We start from the raw sequence: 22990 nt of genomic DNA on the forward strand, positions 1-22990 counted from the left end.
TATTCATGAAATCAACGGTTTATTACACTTTAACATTATTTAGAACATAGAGTAATACATTTTATATTTACAACTGTAGTCTTCTTTGCCCAACAATTGCTGAACGCCTCTAAGATTTTTTCAGGGTTCTTAATCAGCCCCTTTCACTTTCCTCTCGTTCAATAGATAAAATTGAAAGATTAGTTAGACGTTGTGTTGTCATTGTAGACCTGAGGTATGTTTTCCCCGTTCTAAGCATAGAAAGCCCTGCGTTCACGCACTGCAAATGTGGCATAGTAATAGAATAGAATAAAAACAATTTTCTGTTGAATCATCTAAAATATAACTCATGACTATAAACATTTAAATATACTTCCAAAATTTATTTTTTTATTTAACATTTTTAGTTTTACATGAAAAAATTTTAAAAAAATCTCATAAAAACTGGGTAGGCGGCCGCCTACCCAGCCTAGGCCTAGAACCGCCACTGTGTATGACCAGCCTTAATAAAACGATTATTTGAAATTTGTTTTTAAAACCTGAAGATAATGTGATAGGCCTACATCGAGACTAGTTGTTTTAATTTGTGTTTTTAATCTGTTATTTTATATTAAAAACTTATCAAAAAAAATATGGTGTGGTACACTCACACAACTTTCCTTGCTCATTGAACTGTACTGTAACTGTAAGCCACATTCTTGAACGAGAATAATTCAGGTTAGGGGAATAACATAATGACGATTGGCGGTAACATATTTGAAACTACGATTAGACTACTGTATGTGTAGGTATATTATAACTGTTTCCAGAGTACTTTTTCCTTTGTGTGAATTGTGAAATTCGATGATTTTTTAAAAGTCGTCAAAACAGCAGTTCTACAGATTAGATAACTCAACTATGTGTTCTTTTTATAAACTGCTCTACCTACCTACCTCATGCACGAGAATGAGGTTACAAAGTCAATTTCTCAAGGATAGCCTATGGGGTGGACCCCCCATTAGTTTTCCAGAGAAAAGACTCATGCCGGTTGATAGAGCTGATAAATAACTATACAGAGTATGAATTGAAAAAAAACATTGGTCAAATCATTTTTGAGAAAATCGTGAAAAACATGGTTTTTAGTAACAACTATCCGCCATTTTGCTCAAGAATATTACGGAGCTCCTGCAATTTTCCCAGAAATAAGACTCATATCAGTTGATAGGACTTATAAATAGCTAGCCTATCCATAGTATAAATTTGAAGTAAATCATTAGAGCAGTTTTCGAGAAAACCGTGAAAAACATGGTTTTTTAGTAATAATCCGTAATTTTTCTCAAGAATATTACGGAGCTCCAGCAATTTTCCCAGAAATGATACTCATGTCAGTTGATAGGGCTTATAAATAGCTATCCATGGTATAAATTTGAAGAAAATCGTTAAAGCCGTTTTTTCGAGAAAACCTTGAAAAACATGTTTTTTTAGTAATTTAGTAATCCGGCATTTTTTCCGCCATCTTGAATTGAATTTTATTGAATTTCTTATTGTCGGATCCTCATGGTATAAGGACATTAAGATTAAAATTTCAAGTCAATCGGTTAATTAGGAATGGAGTTATCGTGTTCACAGACATACACACACAGACCAACACCCAAAAATCATGTTTTTGGACTCAGGGGACCTTGAAACGTATAGAAAACTTGAATTAGGGTACCGTACCTTAATTTATTTTGGAAAGCAATACTTTCCTTACTTATGGTAATGGGGCAAGGAAAGTAAAAAGGGTAGCCTACTATGATGTCATTTTATAAATAAAAAGTAGCCCTTAATACATACATTTGAAGAAGACATTAGATCTATGTAATGTTTTTGAACGTAGGCTACAGCACTCACATAGAAATATTACAGCAAATGAATGAGAATTTACGAACTATATGGTGCATTATTGGAAAGAAAATAAATTTCTTCAACAAATGAACTTGCTACATTTTCTATTTCGAAACTAACTAGGTACTTTATACGGTAGTTTATTCTATAAGATTTTTTTCAAGAAGATCTGATGAAACAGTGAACGTGATATGTTCCTAAAGGAATGCATGATTTGACTGTTTTTACATTGGGCTGATAGAAAAATTGTAAAAAAGTCTAATGGGACATCAATTTAATTCAATTCGACTGCATTACAATCTGCATACCTAGCATATCCCCTACCATATCAATGAATATTAGTATTATCAAATAATTTATAGGCAGTGATGTCACATCTTAGCTTACACAAATTGAACAGTTATGTACCATGCCATTCAAAACCTATCCTAATACAAACAATGACCTTGGAATGAGACTCACTATTTTTAGTAATATCAAATCACTGTTGTTACCTTGTATGTACTACATGATGTATAAATCAAATATCAACCACCGATTTGTAGATTGAAAATACTCCATTCTTCTATTATTTCTCATGATGATCTTCTTCTCCTCAAAAAAAAAAACTCAAATGCCAGCTTCATTTAAAAAAAAAATTAGTGTGTTATGGAAACTACGCAAAGTCCATTGTGGAAAATTTAAGGACCATATTTCATATTTTGTGGAAGTAGGTACCGGTACCATTATTATCAACTTTTTATGGAACGTTTTTACTTTCCTTGCCCTATTACCATAGGTAAGGAAAGTATTGCTTTCCAAAAAAATTAAGGTACCCTAATTTCAAGTTTTCTATACGTTTCAAGGTCCCCTGAGTCCAAAAACATGATTTTTGGGTGTTGGTCTGTGTGTGTATGTCTGTGAACACGATAACTCCATTCCTAATTAACCGATTGACTTGAAATTTTAAACTTAATGTCCTTATACCATGAGGATCCGACAATAAGAAATTCAATAAAATTCAATTCAAGATGTTACAAAGTTAATTTCTCAAGGATGGAGTGGACCCCCCATTAGTTTTCCAGGGAAAAAACTCATGCCGGTTGATAGAGCTGATAAATAACTATACAGGGTATGAATTTGAAAAAATCGGTCATGTCATTTTTGAGAAAATTGTGAAAAACATGGTTTTTAGTAACAACTATCCGCCATTTTGCTCAAGAATATTACGGAGCTCCTGCAATTTTCCCAGAAATGATACTCATGTCAGTTGATAGGGCTTATAAATAGCTATCCTTGGTATAAATTTGAAGAAAATCGTTAGAGCCGTTTTCGAGAAAACCGTGAAAAACACGGTTTTTTTTAGTAATTATTCACCATTTTCTCCGTCATCTTGAATTGAATTTCTTACTGTCGGATCCTCATGGTATAAGGACCTTAAGTTTGAAATTTCAAGTCAATCGGCTGAACACGATAATCACAGACATACACACACATACACACCCTAATTTCAAGTTTTCTATACGTTTCAAGGTCCCCTGAGTCCAAAAACATGATTTTTGGGTGTTGGTCTGTGTGTGTATGTCTGTGAACACGATAACTCCATTCTTAATTAACCGATTGACTTGGAATTTTAAACTTAATGTCCTTATACCATGAGGATCCGACAATAAGAAATTCAATAAAATTCAATTCAAGATGGCGGAAAAAATGACGGATTACTAAATTACTAAAAAAACATGTTTTTCACGGTTTTCTCGAAAACGGCTCTAACGATTTTCTTCAAATTTATACCATGGATAGCTATTTATAAGCCCTATCAACTGACATGAGTCTCATTTATGGGAAAATTGCAGGAGCTCCGTAATATTCTTGAAAAAAATGGCGGATAATCACTAAAAAACCATGTTTTTCACGGTTCTCTCAAAATGGCTTTAACGATTTTCTTCAAATTTATACCATGGATAAGCTATTCATAAGCCCTATCGACTGACATGAGTCTCATTTCTGGGGAAATTGCAGGAGCTCCATGATATTATTGAGAAAAAATGGCGGATAACTTAATAATAAAAAAAATCTGGTGTGGTACACTCACACAGCTTTCCTTGCTCATTGAACTGTGAGCCCCATTCTTGAAGGAGAATAATTTAGGGGAATAACATAATGACGATTGGCAGCAACATATTTGAAACTACGATCACACCACTGTATATGTGTATATAGAATTGTTTTCAGAGTACTTTTCCCTGTGTGTAGATAATTGTGAAATTCGATGATTTTTTAAAGTCGTCAAAACAGCTGTTCTACAGATTAGATATCTCAACTATGTGTTCTTTTTATAAACTGCTCTACCTACCTACCTCATGCACGAGAATGAGGTTACAAAGTTAATTTCTCAAGGATGGGGTGGACCCCCCATTAGTTTTCCAGGGAAAAAACTCATGCCGGTTGATAGAGCTGATAAATAACTATACAGGTTATGAATTTGAAAAAATCGGTCATGTCATTTTTGAGAAAATTGTGAAAAACATGGTTTTTAGTAACAACTATCCGCCATTTTGCTCAAGAATATTACGGAGCTCCTGCAATTTTCCCAGAAATGATACTCATGTCAGTTGATAGGGCTTATAAATAGCTATCCTTGGTATAAATTTGAAGAAAATCGTTAGAGCCGTTTCCGAGAAAACCGTGAAAAACACGGTTTTTTTAGTAATTATTCGCCATTTTCTCCGCCATCTTGAATTGAATTTCTTACTGTCGGATCCTCATGGTATAAGGACCTTAAGTTTGAAATTTCAAGTCAATCGGCTGAACACGATAATCACAGACATACACACACACACACACACACACAAACCAACACCCAAAAATCATGTTTTTGGGCTCAGGGGACCTTGGAACGTATAGAAAACTTGAAATTTGGGTACCTTAATTTTTTTTTTTTTGGAAAGCAATACTTTCCTTACCAATGGTTATAGGGCAAAGAAAGTAAAAATGGCGGATAATTACTAAAAAACCATGTTTTTCACGATTTTCTCAAAAATGACTTGACCGATTTTTTCAAATTCATACCCTGTATTATTTATCAGCTCTATTAACTTGCATGAGTCTCCTTTCTGGAAAACTAATGGGGGGTCCACCCCATCCTTGAGAAATGGACTTTGTAACCTCCTTCTCATGCATGAGGTAGGTAGGTAGAGCAGTTCATAAAAAGAACACGTAGTCGAGATAATATTATTTTCATCTGTAGAACAGCTGTTTTGACGACTTTTAAAAAATATCATCAATTTCACAATTTACACAAAGGAAGAAGTACTCTGAAAACAATAATTATATATTCACATAGCTCCGCTCCGGAGTACAAAAGCATAAAATCTGGTGTGGCGCACTCACACAACTTTCCTTGCCGTTATGAGAATTGATCACCTGACGCTATAGTAAGGTCCACGTTATAATGGCAGTGAATAAAGATAGAAGAACAGCGTTGCCGATTCTCTGCCTTAATTAATTATATTTCTACACTGTCAAAAACAGATTTGGCATCGTTGCGGAGCTAGGAAAGGATAGTACTACTTGCTTTGTCGAATGTTAGACAAGGATAGCAACATCAAAGTTTATCAAATACTGTCATTATAATGTGGACCTCACTATAGTGTTCCCGCGAATTTCAAGTCTACTATTCAAAGATTTGAGCCAGCTGGTGACAGGGCAATAACGCTGGAGACACACATGAGGTCTGCTATCTCTTCATAGTGAATGATTTAATAGAATCAACAATAATTTGCAAATGAATAATCACATTTTCTCGAATTTAAAGCTTATTTTCAATTTTAGGTGAAAATGTCACTGAACATTAATTGTAGAGATTTTCATGCTCAAACCTTTCCACTTGAATTTTTTTGTTTAAATTGTATCTGAAGCCTGAAAATTGAGAATCTAAAATCAAACTTTGCATAGATGATGCAGTGCTCCTGAAATTTTTACAGATATAGGACTTGTTGCAGTTGATAGAGCTTATAAATGACTATTTTAGGTATAAATTTGATCAAAATCGTTGGAGCCGTTGTCGAGAAAATCGCGAAAAACCCTGTTTTTGACAACATTTTCGCCATTTTAGCCGCCATCTTGAATTGCATTTGATCGAAATTGTTCGTGTCGGATCCTTATAGTGAAAGGACCTTAAGTTCCAAATTTCAAGTCATTCCGTTAATTGGGAGATGAGATATCGTGTATACAGACGCACTCATACACACACACACATACAGACCAATACCCAAAAACCAATTTTTTGGACTCAGGGGACCTTGAAACGTATAGAAATTTAGAAATTGGGGTACCTTAATTTTTTTTGGAAAGCAATACTTTCCTTACCTATGGTAATAGGGCAAGGAAAGTAAAAAGCATAGTTCATATTTATCAATTTATTTTTTTATTTATTGATATACAGAACAGAATTCTTTCAATTGATTGAGGAAGGACCAACAGGCACAGCCCAAATACAGTAGTCTGATCGTAGTTTCAAATATTTTGCTGCCAATCGGCATTATGTTATTCCCCTAAATTATTCTCCTTTAAGAATGGGGCTTACAGTTCAATGAGCAAGGAAAGTTGTGTGAGTGCGCCACACCAGATTTTTTCTATTGTCTTATCCTGTCATTGTCGGTAACGAAATTTTGACAACTATTGCGCATCCTTCTTTTGTTCTTCGTAATGACAAATTATTTTCTGGAAATTGTAAACTCATTTTTGATGATTATTTTAGTGAAGTAAGCGAACTTAATGATATATGTATTGATCAATTATTAAATGATAGGAAACTGGACAGGTGTAGTAAGGTAGTTTTGAAAGACGGAGATTCTTTCTTAAAATATGTAGAAATAGTTGATAGTTTTATATTATTAGTTTTAGTACATGTATGGTTCTTAATACTGGTGTGAACAAGAATATTACTATTTTTCCTAATGTTGAAAATTAATAGCTCAGAAACACTGATTGGATACTACAAACCAAATGTATCTCGGGAAAACGGAATTGTACTTCCAACTAAATTTGTAGAAAACAAACGACTATCGAACTTCAACTTTGATCAAGTATTGAAAGAATAAGACTTTGATATTGTCAATACCACTTTGATCAAGTACATACCGCTAACATAAATTTTCAAAAACTTGATGTTCTAGATGAGTTACCTCAGAACAATAATCAAAACCTATGTATTATTCTATTGCTTATTTTTACTGTAATTTTATTGATTGTTATAATATTTCTCAAACTTTTTCTCAAAGTTTTCTGGCACAAACTTTGTAACTTAATCTGTTGTAAATCTGAAGTTGAAAATTATACTGTGCAGCGTGAGCCAGAACAAAATTTGTTCTGGCTCACGCCCCAGACTACCATGTAATTAGTTTATAATACTTTAAATATTTTGTTTTGAAGCTGAGGGCAGCTTCACTCATAGGGGGAAAGAGTTACATCCGGTAAAACATAATATTATTGCTGACGCTGCATTCCATTGTAATGCTCGATCATAGTACTTTTAGTTAGTCTACAGCCAAACTTCACCGAGAGCACTTCTCTCTTATTCGTTATGTATATTATAATAATTTTTTTGAAAATAAAGTTTTCTTTTTAAAAAGGTGTTTGATTACCCCAGAACTATAACTATAGATTGCTGACATAACAGTGAAAGGCTCCCAGCAAATTTTTTGAGGTTACGTTTTGTATCTCCAAATTTATGTTGTTTATTTTTTATTAGCTGCACTATTTGATTTTCGTTTTTTTATATGAAAAAACAGGTTAGGTGACCTAGGGGTCACTAAGAGGACGAACCGAACACCACTTGATCTGGAGGCAGACCGGAATCAGTGAAAAAGGCACTGTGAGCAGCATCCCCTAACTCTGCCCCACTTCAAACGCCAGCCCAGGGTGACCCTGGCAGTTAGAGGAAGGTGTGAGCCAATACTTACTCAGAACCTCAAAAAATGTTGTTTGAAGCCTTTTCCTGTGATGACACAACAATGTATGGACGACATGTGTGTACAAACATGTTCAACACACTTGTCCTGTGATTAGTGACCACCCTACTATGGAACTAAAATATAAAAAATAGAAAATAAATTTGAATGAGTCCATGTGAAGTTACAAATTTTAAACTGGAAGTATTTCCTCCTGAATATGTGTTCTGATATGTCTCTTCAAAGAATTTGAATGAGCACATTTATAGTCACAAAACTTGCAGCTAAAAGGCTTTTCTCCTGTATGTTTTCTGACATGTTTTTTCAAATAATCAGATCGACCACATTTATAGTCACAATACTTACAGCTGAAAGGTGTTTCTCCTGTATGGCTTCTGATATGTTCTTTCAAAGTACTTGATTGAGCACATTTATAGTCACAAAGCTTGCAGCTAAAAGGCTTTTCTCCTGTATGTGTTCTGATATGTTTTTTCAAATCACCTGAACGCAAACATTTATAGTCACAAAACTCGCAGGTGAATGGTGTTTCTCCTGTATGAGTTCTGATATGTGATTTCAAAGTATCAGATTGAGAACATTTAAAGTCACAAAACTTGCAGCTGAAAGGTGTTTCTCCTGTATGTGTTCTGATATGTATCTTCAAATAATTAGATCGAGCACATTTATAGTCACAATATTTACAACTGAAAGGCTTTTCTCCTGTATGTGTTCTGATATGTTTTTTCAAATCACTTGATCTAGCACATTCATAGTCACAAAACTCGCATCTGAAAGGTGTTTCTCCTGTATGTGCTCTGATATGTTCTTTCAAAGAACTTGAATTGGAACATTTAAAGTCACATAACTCACAACTGAAAGGCTTTTCCCCAGTATGTTTTCTTATGTGTCTCTTCAAATGACTGAACCGTGTGGATTCATAGCTGCAGTCAGAACAGCTGTAGAGCTTGATCTTTCTGTCAGCTACAGATGGCTCAGTGGACTTTTCCACTGGAGAGATTGAATGTGCATTCAGTCCACCCACTTCTGTTGCATTGACAGTTTCAGATGTGCTGTAGTTTGATGACCACATCTCTGGTTCACTGTTCACTGAACATCCTTCTGCATCTTGCTCAACTGCAAACACCAATAATGCAATATGTAAATAATTAAAGCAGAATAAAGACAATAAAGTAATGATAAAATATAGTGTAAAGCACTCACACAATTTTCCTTGCATTACCTCAATCATACCTCATTATCATAATCATTATTCACCAATTGATACAATAGTTTTTATACAAACCAAGAGTTTTGCAGCCGATAGTAGTAGGCCTAATAGTACATAAAACAAATTATAGTTTAATATTGGGTTAGATTGTGAACAATCAGAGAAATAATAATAACAAATAAATTATGCCATGAGCAATTTTTTTATTAAATAATGATCTAAAATTGCTAATCCAGACCATGGTTTTCTTTCAATTGACTTACATATCGATTAAATTTTCTGATAATGATTGGTTATGTATATGACCGCCTATCTTTTTTGTTTCAAAACATGAAAATACTGTTGAATAAATAGGAAATTTCACCTGTGATTTGACACAAACTGTAAGAAATGAGCATCAAAACTAAAATGACGTTGTCAGCTCTAGTATGATGAGTGGGGGGTCTCCATTATTCATCGACTACTCGAACAGCTCGACTTCATCGAAGAGCAACATGACCATAATAGGCAAAACACAGCACATTATTGCATATCAGTTGTGCTGGAAATAGGATGATAATCTGTAGTGAACACAAGTTATCGAGTGAAGGTCAATTTATTGAATGAATGTGTATGCAAGCAACCTATAAATGTTGCTATAGCATCCTCATCTGGGGCCTGTTTCATAAAAGTTACAAGTCCTGTAATAGAGGGAAAGTTCCTCTATTACAGGTGAAAATTAAAAGTTTGTGTTTCATAAAAAAATTTCCCTGTAAAACAATTTACAAGTCATTTGCCTGTATTAGAAGTAAATAATACAGGACTTAATCATTTTTGTGTTTCATAAAAAGAAACTTCCAGTATTACTGAACCTGTAAGTTATTGAATATTTTATCATTGTTTAGACCATCCTAAAACTTTTACAAGTGTAGGTAAAATCTTGAAAAGTGATATTTTGTTGTAAAGGCAACGTGTTAAAATGGATGAAGGTAGTAGTTCTAGTTCTAGTAAAGATGACGATTATTAGATGATGATTATTCATAGGCCAAGAATTTTCAAGGACAGAATTTCATACAATATTTTTTTTGTATTATTTCTATTAAAACTAGTCACTAGGACTAACCATTAATTTTGTTCTCTTATTTCTTATCCTAACATATCAATTTTTATTGCTAAAGTCTTCCAGTGAAGCCTACAGTTCTAATCTATAATTTCTCTACTTTAAATTCTTCACATTTATTCAATTTATACTTTTTTCACTTCACTAGCACTACACCAACTCGAAGGGCTTTCTTCTCTCCAACCTCCTTGTGAGTTCAGTGCTGTCTAGTAGTTGGATGACTTCGGTGTTGTCGTGTTGATGAAGATGTGACTCATGATGGCCTGCCAATCGTCTTATTTCACTGGTCACATAGGGGATGTGCAGATCTCGGTGCAAATCGCTGTTCCTTATGTACCAGGGCGCATTCACCATGTTCCCCAGTACTTTGTTTTGGAATGTTTGAATCTGATTGATGTTAGATGTTCTAGAGCAGCCCCATAGCTGAATTCCATACATCCAGACAGGTTTAAGAATTTGTTTGTAAATCAATATTTTGTTGTCCAATGAGAGATGTGATTGTCGGCCCAACAGCCAATAGATTTTACTGTATTTGAGTCCCAGCTCGCTCTTTTTCATCTTGCTATGCTCTTTCCATTTCAACTTGGCGTCAAGAGTCATTCCAAGGTATTTTGCTGTGTTGCTGTGTGGTACTACATTCCCATTTAGATTTATTCGAATAGGATCATTGATATTTTTGTTTGTGGAGTTGATATGAATGGACTTCATCTCATTCAATCAAATTCTCCATTTTTTGGTCTAGTCACTGAATTTGTTGCTAGCATTCTGTAGTTTTGTGGCTGCTTCTTGTACTGTTTCCCCTTCTGCCAGTATTGCAGTATCATCAGCAAAAGTAGCAATTGTCAATGCATCCAATTCAGGAAGATCGCTTGTGTACAGCACATAAAGAACTGGTCCAAGAACTCTTCCAGAGAGCTATCGTCCAGTATCTTTAGTGCCTGTACTGTCTAAGCTGATTGAGATTATTATATGTGAGCAGGTTAATGAGTTTTTGAAAAAGAATAATATATTGTCTGGTACCCAATGGGGATTTAGAAAAGGTAGAGCAACAGTGGATGCAGTTGAGGATCTGGTATGTGAGATAATTCAGGCCTTTGAGAGTAGGTGTTATGCTCAGGTCACCTTCTGTGACCTGAGTAAAGCATTTGATTGTGTGGACCATGCTGATCTGCTGGAGAAGCTCCATTATTATGGGTTTCAAGAGAATTCTCTGGCATTCTTTGACTCTCACTTGAAAAACAGAGAACAAACTGTATATATCAATGGACAATGGTCTGAGCTAATCAAATTGAATATGGTGTACTTCAAGGCTCCGTCCTGGGCCCTCTGTTATTTTAATAAGCATAAATGACTTGCCTTACAATGTTGTGAGTAGAACAATTTTATATGCACATGACACCACATTTTTAAATGTTTCAAATGATATTACTGAACTTTCGAATATTGTGGATGCTGCATTGGATGAGGCAGGAGTTTGGTTTAGAGCCAACGGTTATCTTTTAAATAAAAATAAAACAGAGAATATTATATTTAGTCTTAAGCCTCACAATTGTGACAAATATATATCCAATCATGTGAAGTTTTTGGGGGTTCATGTTGATCACAAACTGACATGGGGTAAACACATAGATTATATCAAAACTAGGCTATCTAGGGTAGTCTATCTGATTAAAAGACTGAAACAATGTGTGAATCCAAACGGTTCAAGAATGGCTTATTTTGTATTTTTCCAGTCTGTTATAAAGTACTGTTTGCTTGTTTGGGGTAACTCGTCTAGAGTAGATGAAATATTGAAACTTCAAAAAAAAGTAGTCAGAATCATGAATGACTCGGCTTCTCTGGATCACTGCAAACCGATTTTTATTGAATTGAGAATTAAAACAATAGTTAACTTATACATTTTAGAGCTAGTGACATTCTCATTGAAAAGATTACCCTACTTGACTTTTAATAAAGATGTTCACAAGCGTGACACTCGAAATAAGGGAAAAGTTTGTACCGACTATTGCAGATTGAGTAAATCTCTCAAAAGCCATACGATACTATCAAAAAAGGTTTGTAACAAGTTTTCAAACCCCCTAAACAAATATCCAAAGGAGATTTTCCTCCACAAACTAGATGAATGGCTTTTAAGAAACCCTTTTTATAGTATTGCGGAGTTTTTCGAGCACACCGACATTGATTTCTAAAGAGTGCTTGAATATAATTGTTTGAAACATGTTATTCATTGTTATGAATAAACCGGAACTGTTTGGTGAGATAATATTATAATGTTAAAGTATAAAGTTAATATTTATTATAAAGTATAATTCGACTATTCTACGCATTCCCATAAGACTGTTGCAGCAGTTTTAGTTTTGAGTGTCAAATCTCAAGATTTGCAACAAGTGACTTTCTTCGAATATCACACTATTCTGTCATAAATTGGTAGTGTGCTTTAGAATGAACATTCATATTGAGTACCTATTGGAACGTCTGCGAAACTAAACACAGGGGGTGTTTCTAAACTTCATACCAAAGACACTCAAAACTAAAGCTGCTGCAACAGTCGTATGGGAATGCGTTGAATAGTCGAATTATACATGAAATGAGAGATAATTTAATGTTCTACAATCTCGTAATTAGCACATTCTTGTTTTATCACAATTGTTGAAAAGTTATAAGACTTGAAAGAGCGAAAAAATTAAAGAAAAACTAGTTTTTCGAAAATGCATCACTTTAGAACATAAAATATCTCGAAAAGTATCAGATTCATCGAAAACCTCTACTGAATGAAACTTGTAGGAAATTTTTTAAGCTTCATTTTTACGAAGTTGATTATGTCAATAGAACACATTGTTTCCAAGATATAAGAATGTAAGTAAGAAGTGGAAAATGCAACTTTCAAACCACCCACATCCCTTTAGCACATGATGTAGGGGTTGGGATTTTTGATACGTTCACCTCCAAACTAGTCTCAACAAAGCTGCAAAGTCAAAAATTGTGTTCCAATCATTCCCTCCAAATTTCATTGTCAACTGATCTATTGTTGATGCACAGAAAATTTCACTCTCAACACTAAAACTGCTGCAACAGTCGTAGGGAAATGCGTAAAATAGTAAAAATATACATCAAGTTGAAGATAACTTGATGCTCTATCAGCTAATAATCAGCACGGATTTTTTCCATCAATAGTTCAAAAATTATTATGCCGAAAAGATGAAAAAACTGGAGGAAGAAGTGTTTTTTCAAAAAAATTCTCACCTTCTAGAGCGGGTATTCCAGAAACTATGAGAGATATGGAAAAAATGTAAAGGACAAAACTTGTTGGTAATTTTGTAAACTTTAATTTTGCACAGAATACAAATGTTCATAAGATGCATCGTTTTCGAGATATATGCAAAAAATGAAATAATGGTACTTTCAAACCACCCCCACCCCTCAAGCACAGGGGGTAGGGGTAAGGACTTTTGATATGTTAATCCTCTTACTATCCTTTAAAATCCTGTGAAGTTGAAAATTGTGTTCCATACTTTTCCCTCTATACCTTTATTTGAGCATTCGTTACCTGGACTATAAGTTACTTACATAACTGTTATAATAAGTTATGTAAGTTAAGTAGTTATTATAATTTCCCAACTATTTATCATTAACAAAGTTATTTTCCTGCATGAATGCAATCTGACCATCGTCAGAAATTTGATAATGTGGATTTTCCACCGAAACATCTCAAGTAGCACTTTGTTCAGATATTATATTAGGCTCGCTAGCCTATGAAAACATTAATTCAAAATAAAGGAACTGTAATACAGGTGAATATTACAGGTGATTTAACAAGTGTAGAATTATTTTTATGAAACATAATTTCACAGAATTGTAAATTTTATGAAACATAATTTTACAGGATTGTAAATTTTAATTTATAAGTCCTGTAATACAAGACCTGTATTACTGGGGTTTCATGCAACAGGCCCCTGGTACCTTACACATTCATTCATTTCCTGTGTTTTAATTCGGAATCATTATTATAATTATTATTATCATTGATGAATAAAACTGAATGAAATAATAACATGAATCTTACCATATTCTTCCTCTTTGATGAATATAAGATTATAGCCAGGGATTAGAAAATGTTGTTGGCTGGAATCATCATCAGTTGGAGAGCATACAGTGCTGCACTCTGGCGCAGGTTCTTGGCTGCTATCATTCTCCAGCTCAACTCTCGCCATCTGCAATATTGACATCACAAACAATGAGAAGACAACCCATTATTGTGACTCTTCATGTGTGAGACACAAAAATTGGTACTGAAAGTCATAAAGCAGAAGCAGCTAGTGAATTTGACTGCTGACTTGAATTATTGATATCACTATAATTCCAGTTTAATTATAGTAATTTTAATGTTTTTCAATGATTATAAAATTGTAAGCTAAGTCCAGCCATTCACGTTAAGGTTTGCTAAAGAGCTATAACTGTACAGATATCCTTCTGCACTCTGCAGTACACCTGGACAGGCAAGAGGTACTACTGTGCACTGGGTGAGTGAGGGGGGGGTAGTTGAAGTTGGAATAGGAGCCATCAAGTAGTTATGCCCTCTAGATCAAGATAAACTGATTGCAAGATAAACTGATAAACTAGATCATGATAAACTGATTCTGTTTGGTGGGTGTAAACAGAAAACAGACAAGAAAGCTAGTCAAAATACTTATACTAATTACAACTTATTGTATAATGTATGGATTCTGTTTTCATACACTTATATCTTGAATAACTGAAAAAGACCAATAATTATAATCAACCTCATTAAATTAGGAATCTGCAAAATTTCAAATTAATCAGTTCAGTAGTTCAGACGTGATGGTGCGACATTCGTGTATTTCCTATCCTATTGAAATTAGCCCGGAATAACATTATTGGAATTATTTGTTCCCGGCCTGAAAAATAATTTTTAAATAGTAGCGCTCTTCGAATTTCCATCTGACTGTTTACCCAGTTGTCAATATTTGCAGTAGCAGAAGTCTTAGAGGTGATTTACAGCATTTAATTGGGATTTTCTTTCTATAATAATAATTTATTTATTAGCATTTCTGTTAATAGGTGTGTAATTCAAATACCCTAGTAATGTACCGTACTGTACTTGAAAATGAGTCATTCATCTAAAGATGCGTAAACTCTATCTAAAGATGCGTACAGATATACGCGCCTCGAACACGCTCTGTACTGATCATCAATCGATCTGCTCGAGTGACTTTCGATTGCGGAGCAGAGCGAAAGTTTGTACGCACCATTATGGTGAGAATTTTCAAAGCTTAAAATCCCTGTAGCACAAATTATCCAAACCATGTAGTGTCTTTGCTGCTAAATATCGGAGCTCTCAAGCAACAGACCCCCATTTTACACATTGCTTTGCATAAGAGAGTACTGAGTACTGGACTGTAGATGAGTGGACAGGACATAGGTTGCCTTTGCCTATACCAGACAGGCAGCACTGTAAATTTACAGATATTCTCCTGGTTTACTATCAGGACATCTATCAAATTCAACCTTTATCAAGTGATGTTATCTAACAATGTGACCAATCCCACATCAAACAATGAGCTAAATAGACTGCAATCCAATGACATACGTAATGTATAACAGCAGTAGTAAACGTTCAATGGTGTTGAATTCAATATAGTGACACATTACTCTCTTTTTGAAACTTATTTTATTTTCAATACTATTTAATAAAGGCATTCCACAGTGTTCGTACTTTGCCTACCAGGGGTGATGTGCATGATCATGGCATCAGAGGCAGGCTGAGGCTGGACCTGCCATATTGTAGATTGGGGAGGACCCAGAGCAGCCTCATCTACCAGCCAGCTAGAATTTTGAACAAGCTGCCAGTTTCAGCCAGGACTCTGCCAGAGATGGTCTTGAAGAGGAGACTGGAGGCTTTCCTTCAGGAGAAACCCTTTTATTCTCTGAGGGAGTTCTATGATTGTGATCCCCAGACTGTGAGTAGATACTTCTTGCATTAGTCTTGCTGCTGCTTCTGCTTGCTGCTTTTTGAGTTTTGATGTGTAATTTGTTATTATTGAACGAAAATCCTAAATAAATGCTGCAAATCATCCCGAAGACCTCTGCTACTGCAGACATTGACAACAGGGCTAACAGCTAGATGGAAATTCGATGAGAACTACTATCCAAAAATTAGTTGCCAGCCCGGGAATCGAACCCGGTACCTCCCAATTGCTAGTCAGGAATGCTTGCCCTTACACCAAACTGACAATCTTACACCAATATGACAGTTTTTTATGTTCTTGACTTGTTCACTTGTGGCCATACCTATGACCACGCCATGATCAGAAACTCATTATTATTAATAACGTGTACCCTGATTCATTTCGTTTCATTCCTATGTATGAAATGAATGAGTTTTCAGTGTTCCTGAAAGGACTATCAATGTGTTTTACAAAAGTACCTGAATCTTACTGTGATATTTCTGTATTTTGATAGACTGAACTCTATATTTTTTATTAAAAACCAATTTTAGTACCTTGTAAACTTTGTCGAACCAATTGCTGTATTTGATGGCTTAAAGGCAATAAAATCATTTATAATTTATTTAAAAAACGTCAATCCTTATTAACGTGAATGTTTACAAAAATCTGAATCATTTCTCAGAATCTTCCAAACGTATTGGCAAGTCGAAGAACTAGTCTTCACACACAGACCTCAGGTCCATGTGAAGATCATTCCGGAATTAAAGCACTGTCGGTTCACGACTCTTCCCTGATAAGTTATGCCCTGAGAACCTAAGAAGATGACTACTACTAAGAATGTATTCTGGGATCATGATACTATTGTACTCAAATGTCAACTACATCTTGCAAATAGGAGATACATATCTACAGGAACACCAGAGGACAGGCAGAATTACACTGAGATAAAGAAAACCTATGAGCTAGACATTCAAATAAAGAAAAACGCTTTTATAAATGAGAAAATTGTACAAGCAGACAATAGAACTAAAGTGCTATGGAAAATGATAAATGAGGAGAGAAATAAAGGCAAGATTGGGAAGGTGGATAATCTTAGACTCTGCAGGGACAACATAATCATTGAAAACCCTTATCACGTTAGTAACCTTCTGAATGCAGCCTTCACTCAGTCACCCTCGGATACAACACCAGAAGATACTCCCACAAAAATATATGAAGCAAGCAACACAAAGGTGCTCTATAGGTTTGAAACCATCTCACTGACCAAATTACAGCAGCTCATCAGTAACCTCAAGTCGAATAACTCATCAGAACATGACGACATCACAGGCAAGATACTCAAACAGTGTGAACAGGAACTAAAGCAGCCGCTTCTCCACATAATTAATGCTTCCATGAATTGCTAGCATGAAAGAATCCAAGATCTTTCCCAAGTTTAAAGGAGGCGATAAAACTGATGCAAAAATTACCGACCCATAGCTAACATGCCAATAGTTTCAAACTTAATAGAAAGAGCAATACCGGGTGATTACAAATGAAATAGACAACTTCAATAGCCTGTACAAAATTAAACTGGTGTATTTCAACATAGTAAGTGATATAGGTTTGTAGGGAATTTCTTAAAGTTTATGTTGGTAGAACTGTTGCTGGCTATTGTTGGCTGCTCCATGTTACAACAGCCAGTTTAGTTTAGCAATATGGCCGCTACTCAAGTAGAGAAAGCTTATTGTGTTCTTGAATTATTAGCCAAAACAAACTCTGTTACTGTTGTGCAGCGTCATTTCAGAACAAAATACGGTAAACCACCACCAACAAGGCAATCAATTTATGACTGGTATGAACGTTTTGAAAGCAGTGGATGTGTGTATAAGAAGAAGAGTACTGGAAGACCTTATGTTACAGAAGAAAAAATTGATAGTGTTCGTGATGTTTTTGTACGAAGTCCAGGAAAATCGACTAGATCAGCGAGTTTAGAATTGCAAATTCCTCAACCTACTGTGTGGAAGATTCTGCGGAAACGTTTGAAAATGACACCTTATAAATTGCAGTTAGTACAAAGTTTAAATGACAATGATAAAGTTGTACATAAAAATTTTTGTCAAGAGATGCAACATTGTCTTGAAAATGACGACACATTGTTTAATCGCCTAATTTTCAGTGATGAATGCACTTTTCACATTAGTGGAAAAGTTAACAGACATAATGTACGAGTATGGGGAACAGAAAGCCCAAGAGAGACTGTACAGCATATACGCGATTCTCCTAAAGTGAACGTGTTTTGCGCTTTATCTTGTGAAAAGGTTTACGGGCCTTTCTTCTTCCAAGAACCATCAGTAACCGGAAGAATTTATCTGGACATGTTAACCGAATGGTTAATGCCTCAACTCCATGAAGATAGTTGTAACTTCATTTTTGTACAAGATGGAGCTCCGCCTCACTGGTACTCAGACGTCAGAGGGTATCTGGATGAACATCTTCCTAGACGATGGATCGGCCGTGCAAGTGAGGAAAACGTTGTGTTTCAGCCGTGGCCACCTCGTAGTCCGGACCTAACGCCCTGCGACTTTTTCTTGTGGGGCTATGTAAAAGACAGAGTTTTCGTACCACCGCTTCCTGTTGATATCGATGATCTTAAACAACGAATCACAAATGCTCTTGCTACAGTTAACCGTGAGATGCTTAGTCGTGTGTGGTCAGAGTTTGACTACCGTGTTGATATCTGTCGTGTTGCAAATGGTGCACACATTGAACATCTGTAAATTTTCAATAAAAACTTCAAGAATTCTTCTATGTAATCATGTAAGTAATGATCTATACTTTTGAATAATAAATTCTCTACAAGCTATTCAAACTGTCTATTTCATTTGTAATCACCCGGTATATGATTAACTGGTTGCACATCTCGAAAACAACATCCCGCTTTCAATTCATCAGCACAGCTTCAGAAAAGGTCTTGGTACAGAAACAGCAATCTCAGAACTTTGCAATAATGTCACCAAGCTCTGGGAGGAGGGCAAAATTGTATCAGGTTTATTTATCGAGCTGCAAAGGCATTCGACACACTTGACCTTGACCTGCTCAAAAGGAAACTTGAGGCCCTGCAAATAAAATAAAAAGCTCTACAATGGCTGGACAACTACCTCACAGACAGAGAACGATATGTTGAAATCGACTATCAAAAGCATAATAGCATAACCTATGAATCCTCATTAAGACCAGTATACAGAGGGGTACCACAAGGATCAATTCTGGGGCCACTGCTGTTCCTGGTTTATATAAATGATTTTCCCAAAGAAATAGACAGTAGAAAGAGCTGTATACTATTTGCCGATGACACCACCAACCTGATTCCCACCGAAAAACATAAAAAAACCAACAAGATTGTGGAGGAAACGTTTAATGAGGCCGACCGGATATGCAAAGGACTGAACCTAGCAATGAATAAGAAGAAAACTGTCCATATTCAATTCAAACCTAGGAAGAGTGACACAGAGGAGCAGACCAGCACTGACACATCTACTGTGGATTGTACCAGATTTTTAGGCATACTGATTGACAACAATTCAACTTGGCAAAGCCATATCGACCAGCTCTGCAAGAGGCTCTCTTCCGCTGTGTTTGTAATCAGAAGAATAAGAAACATCACTGTAGAAAAAACCGCATTTATAGCCTATCACTCCTTCTTTGCCTCTCATCTCAAGTATGGCATAGTGGCCTGAGGGTCCGCTGCACAAACCAGCTTGGACAGAGTCCTGCGTATCCAGAAGAGAGCACTCAGAACAATACTGAGAAAGGATCCGATGGAGCATTGCAGGACACTCTTCACTCAGCATGGTATACTACTGACTGTCATCTCATTGTATGTCCTCGAGGTAGTAACCCTGGCTAAAAAGACAAGCCCAACCCGGAGAGGTGAGCGACACGAGTACAACACAAGAAACAGCAACAGCATAGACCAACAACACCACAGGCTCAAGAAGTACAGTGATTCACCGGCATACTCAGGAGCCCGCCTCTTCAACTTGTTACCAAAAGAATTAAAAGAAATTCAGGACCATGGCGTCTTTGCACAAAAGCTCAAGAAATATCTAGTTGCAAGACCATACTACACGACAAGAGAGTTTACTGATTACCACACATACCAACACCTTATGACGACCCCAATAGAAGAGATCAAAACTTTTGACGATTCCCTGATCCTAGGACCATGAGGAAGACACCAGAAAGTCAGAAGTCAAAGACCACCAAGCGTGCAGATACTTCCCGTTACCAAGATCACCATTATGCAATTATTATTTTATATATTTCCCTCTCAGAATTTAGCCACCCGAAGGGCTTTGTCATTGCATTTGAGGAGGTTGTCATAAGAGCAGTTTGTGTGCAGACGAATTATTTAATAAATGTAATTATTTAGAAATGTAAAGAGCAATAGCAGCACACACTTGCTAGCTTGCGTTTAGTGTGAGACTGTGAGCATGATCAACAACATTCAAGTTACCACACATGTTTTGAAAAAATTATTCAAATTTTGCTTTTTGGCTCATGCATGATCTGACGTGCACTTGCACACATACTTTACTTTTATTTTTACTACCTATATCATTGAGATCAGGGGCACGACATACGAATTCAATGTGATCACAGCCTAAATATACAAGTAAACAATAATAACTTTGTTGTAGTTCAGACATTGTGTTACTTGAAAATATTTGAAAAAACACTTACTTTTCTTGGAGTATTGAGGAATACATTTCACTCCTGAAGAGCTTTGTGGCTTCATCAGCCTCTTCAGGAGTAAAATGAATTCCTCAATAATTCATGAAAAGTAAGTTTTCTCAAATACCGTATTTACAAAGTGTCTGAACTACAACAAAGTTATTATATAGTGTTTCGTCATGGAAAGCAAAATCAATTTTAATCAATAATAATATGAATCCTGATAAAACTCATTTCCAAATATTTTTTATGGTATCAGAAATAATAAATTGTATAAATTTTAATAAGCGATAGGCGATACTGTTCTTTAAGGTTATGTTGAAGAAAACATATTTCAATAACTCACCTTCTTATCCATTATTCTATTGATAATAGGAAACATATACTTACATGTATAACACAATACTATAACATATAAACCAACAATGAAAAGGTAGTAAATATTTGTCTTCTGTGTTTGATTATTGATGATTTCATGTAAATTTTCAGAATATAAGCTACATTCATAGTACAATCCAAAGCCCTATCACAATCACAGGTTGGGTACCCACTCGGACGACAAACCACTCGGACGACATTGTAAACAAAGGTATTATACGTCATCATTCCGGTGTCTCTACGAGCGTTAAACGGTGTACACACGTACGTTTGCCTCGGGTGAGCATATGTGTATGGGCTTGCATTCGCACGTCTGGACACTGTTCGGTGAGGCATGTGGGCGAACCGGAATCGATATTTTGGCGTGCTCAAAGGCGCCTCGGGCGAGCATTGAATGCAGGTGTGGACGCTTTTTTGCCATACGGGTGAGGCAAAACGTAACCATTGAAGGCGCCATAACCTATTTTCAATGAATTGGGTTAATGAATGACAAATCAAATTGTGATCCAATAATGAATTGTAAATATTGTATGATTTTTGTAATTTTGTAGAATAATATATGTGTCTCAAATATTAAAGTAGAAACATGCATGGAGTATATCATGATTAGAAAATTTAGATCTGTATAATTTAAGTGAAAATAGCTTTTCTACAGGATTTCTACAACAAAATATAGATCACATATTTTATTGTAGCTATCAAATCATCTTGTGTTTGTTTTATGATATCAATCAGAGTTGGCAATTGAAATTGTAATCTTCGATATGCTATTATACGTTTTAGATAGCAAGGCTATCTATAGTGAGATTTAATCAAACTTTAAACGAGTATTCCTTGAAGGTAAATCTTGAAGCTAATCTTTTGGAGAATCTTGTTTTATTATGTGTATGAGTAGAGTTGATTTACAATGACAGTTATTCAGTATTTGATTCAATTTATGGTCAATTTGGTTAAAGAAGACTGTCAATTTCGTGGGACAGTTTTTAGTGCTTTGATTAGGTCATCAAAACTCCTGGAGCTATTGTAGAAATTTTCCGTTCTGGGATTCAGAAAAGATATTGTAAACCAACAATAATTGAATCGCCTAATGCCAAGAATCTCAAAGTTAGGGCCAATCGTTCTTGTGAAGTTATTGCTTTCCTCATAATGGTATCATTTGTTTGGATAACTAGTTGAATAAGATTCAGTATATTAACAAAATATTGTTTTTACATCCTAATAAAGTTTGAATTGCCAATCTCATATCTTATGTCATGGAGCAATTCATTTCCTTACTTCAATCTATTAACCTACAATAGTTCAACCCACCAACATGGTTTGTTAAGTTCTATTTTCGATTTTATTATACTAGTCATTAAAACTAGCATAGACTAGCACTAGATACAACTCAACTGCATTCTGTAATTATCTTCAATGATGAAATGACGCCATTATTGTCATGATCATGATGTGGAAAATTTACATCTACCAGGTCTTCATGTCGTCTGCAAATCAGATAGCTTTTTGAATACCGAGGCATACGTGGAACGCGTCCACAAGGACGTACGGTGAATGCCGAGGCATGTGTACATACGATTGTTCGCGTGAATTTGTACGTACGTGTGTACAAGTCTTTTTACTAGCGCTCTGTGGGTGCTGTGGGCTCCGTCGTCCGAGTGGTTGTCTCCCCAATCACAGTATACATACAGTATAGAAACTCGGCTATTAAGTGAGGTCCACATTATAATGACAGTGAAGAAAGATAGGTGAAAAACGTTGCCAAGTCTCTCCATTTTGCCACTGATTGTACACAGCTGTTACTCAATTCGGTGTACCGCCAAACTGG

General features: G+C 35.5%; 1 protein-coding gene across 1 annotated transcript in view; it reads right to left on the minus strand.

Moving 5' to 3' along the window:
- LOC111051610 (protein arginine N-methyltransferase 9) overlaps positions 1–21320 on the minus strand; it is a 58239-nt gene extending 36919 nt beyond the window's left edge. Inside the window, exons 1-2 of the mRNA XM_039420208.1 lie at positions 21178–21320; positions 14169–14316 (exon numbers count right to left, since the gene is read on the minus strand). Of these exons, the coding sequence (XP_039276142.1) occupies positions 14169–14316 (148 nt within the window). The 5' untranslated portion in view covers positions 21178–21320. The remainder of the gene's footprint in view (positions 1–14168; positions 14317–21177) is intronic.
- Positions 21321–22990: the final 1670 nt, after the last annotated feature.

Source organism: Nilaparvata lugens, chromosome 1 (genome assembly GCF_014356525.2).
Source record: "Nilaparvata lugens isolate BPH chromosome 1, ASM1435652v1, whole genome shotgun sequence".
In the NCBI taxonomy this organism is placed as follows: Eukaryota; Metazoa; Arthropoda; class Insecta; order Hemiptera; family Delphacidae; genus Nilaparvata; species Nilaparvata lugens.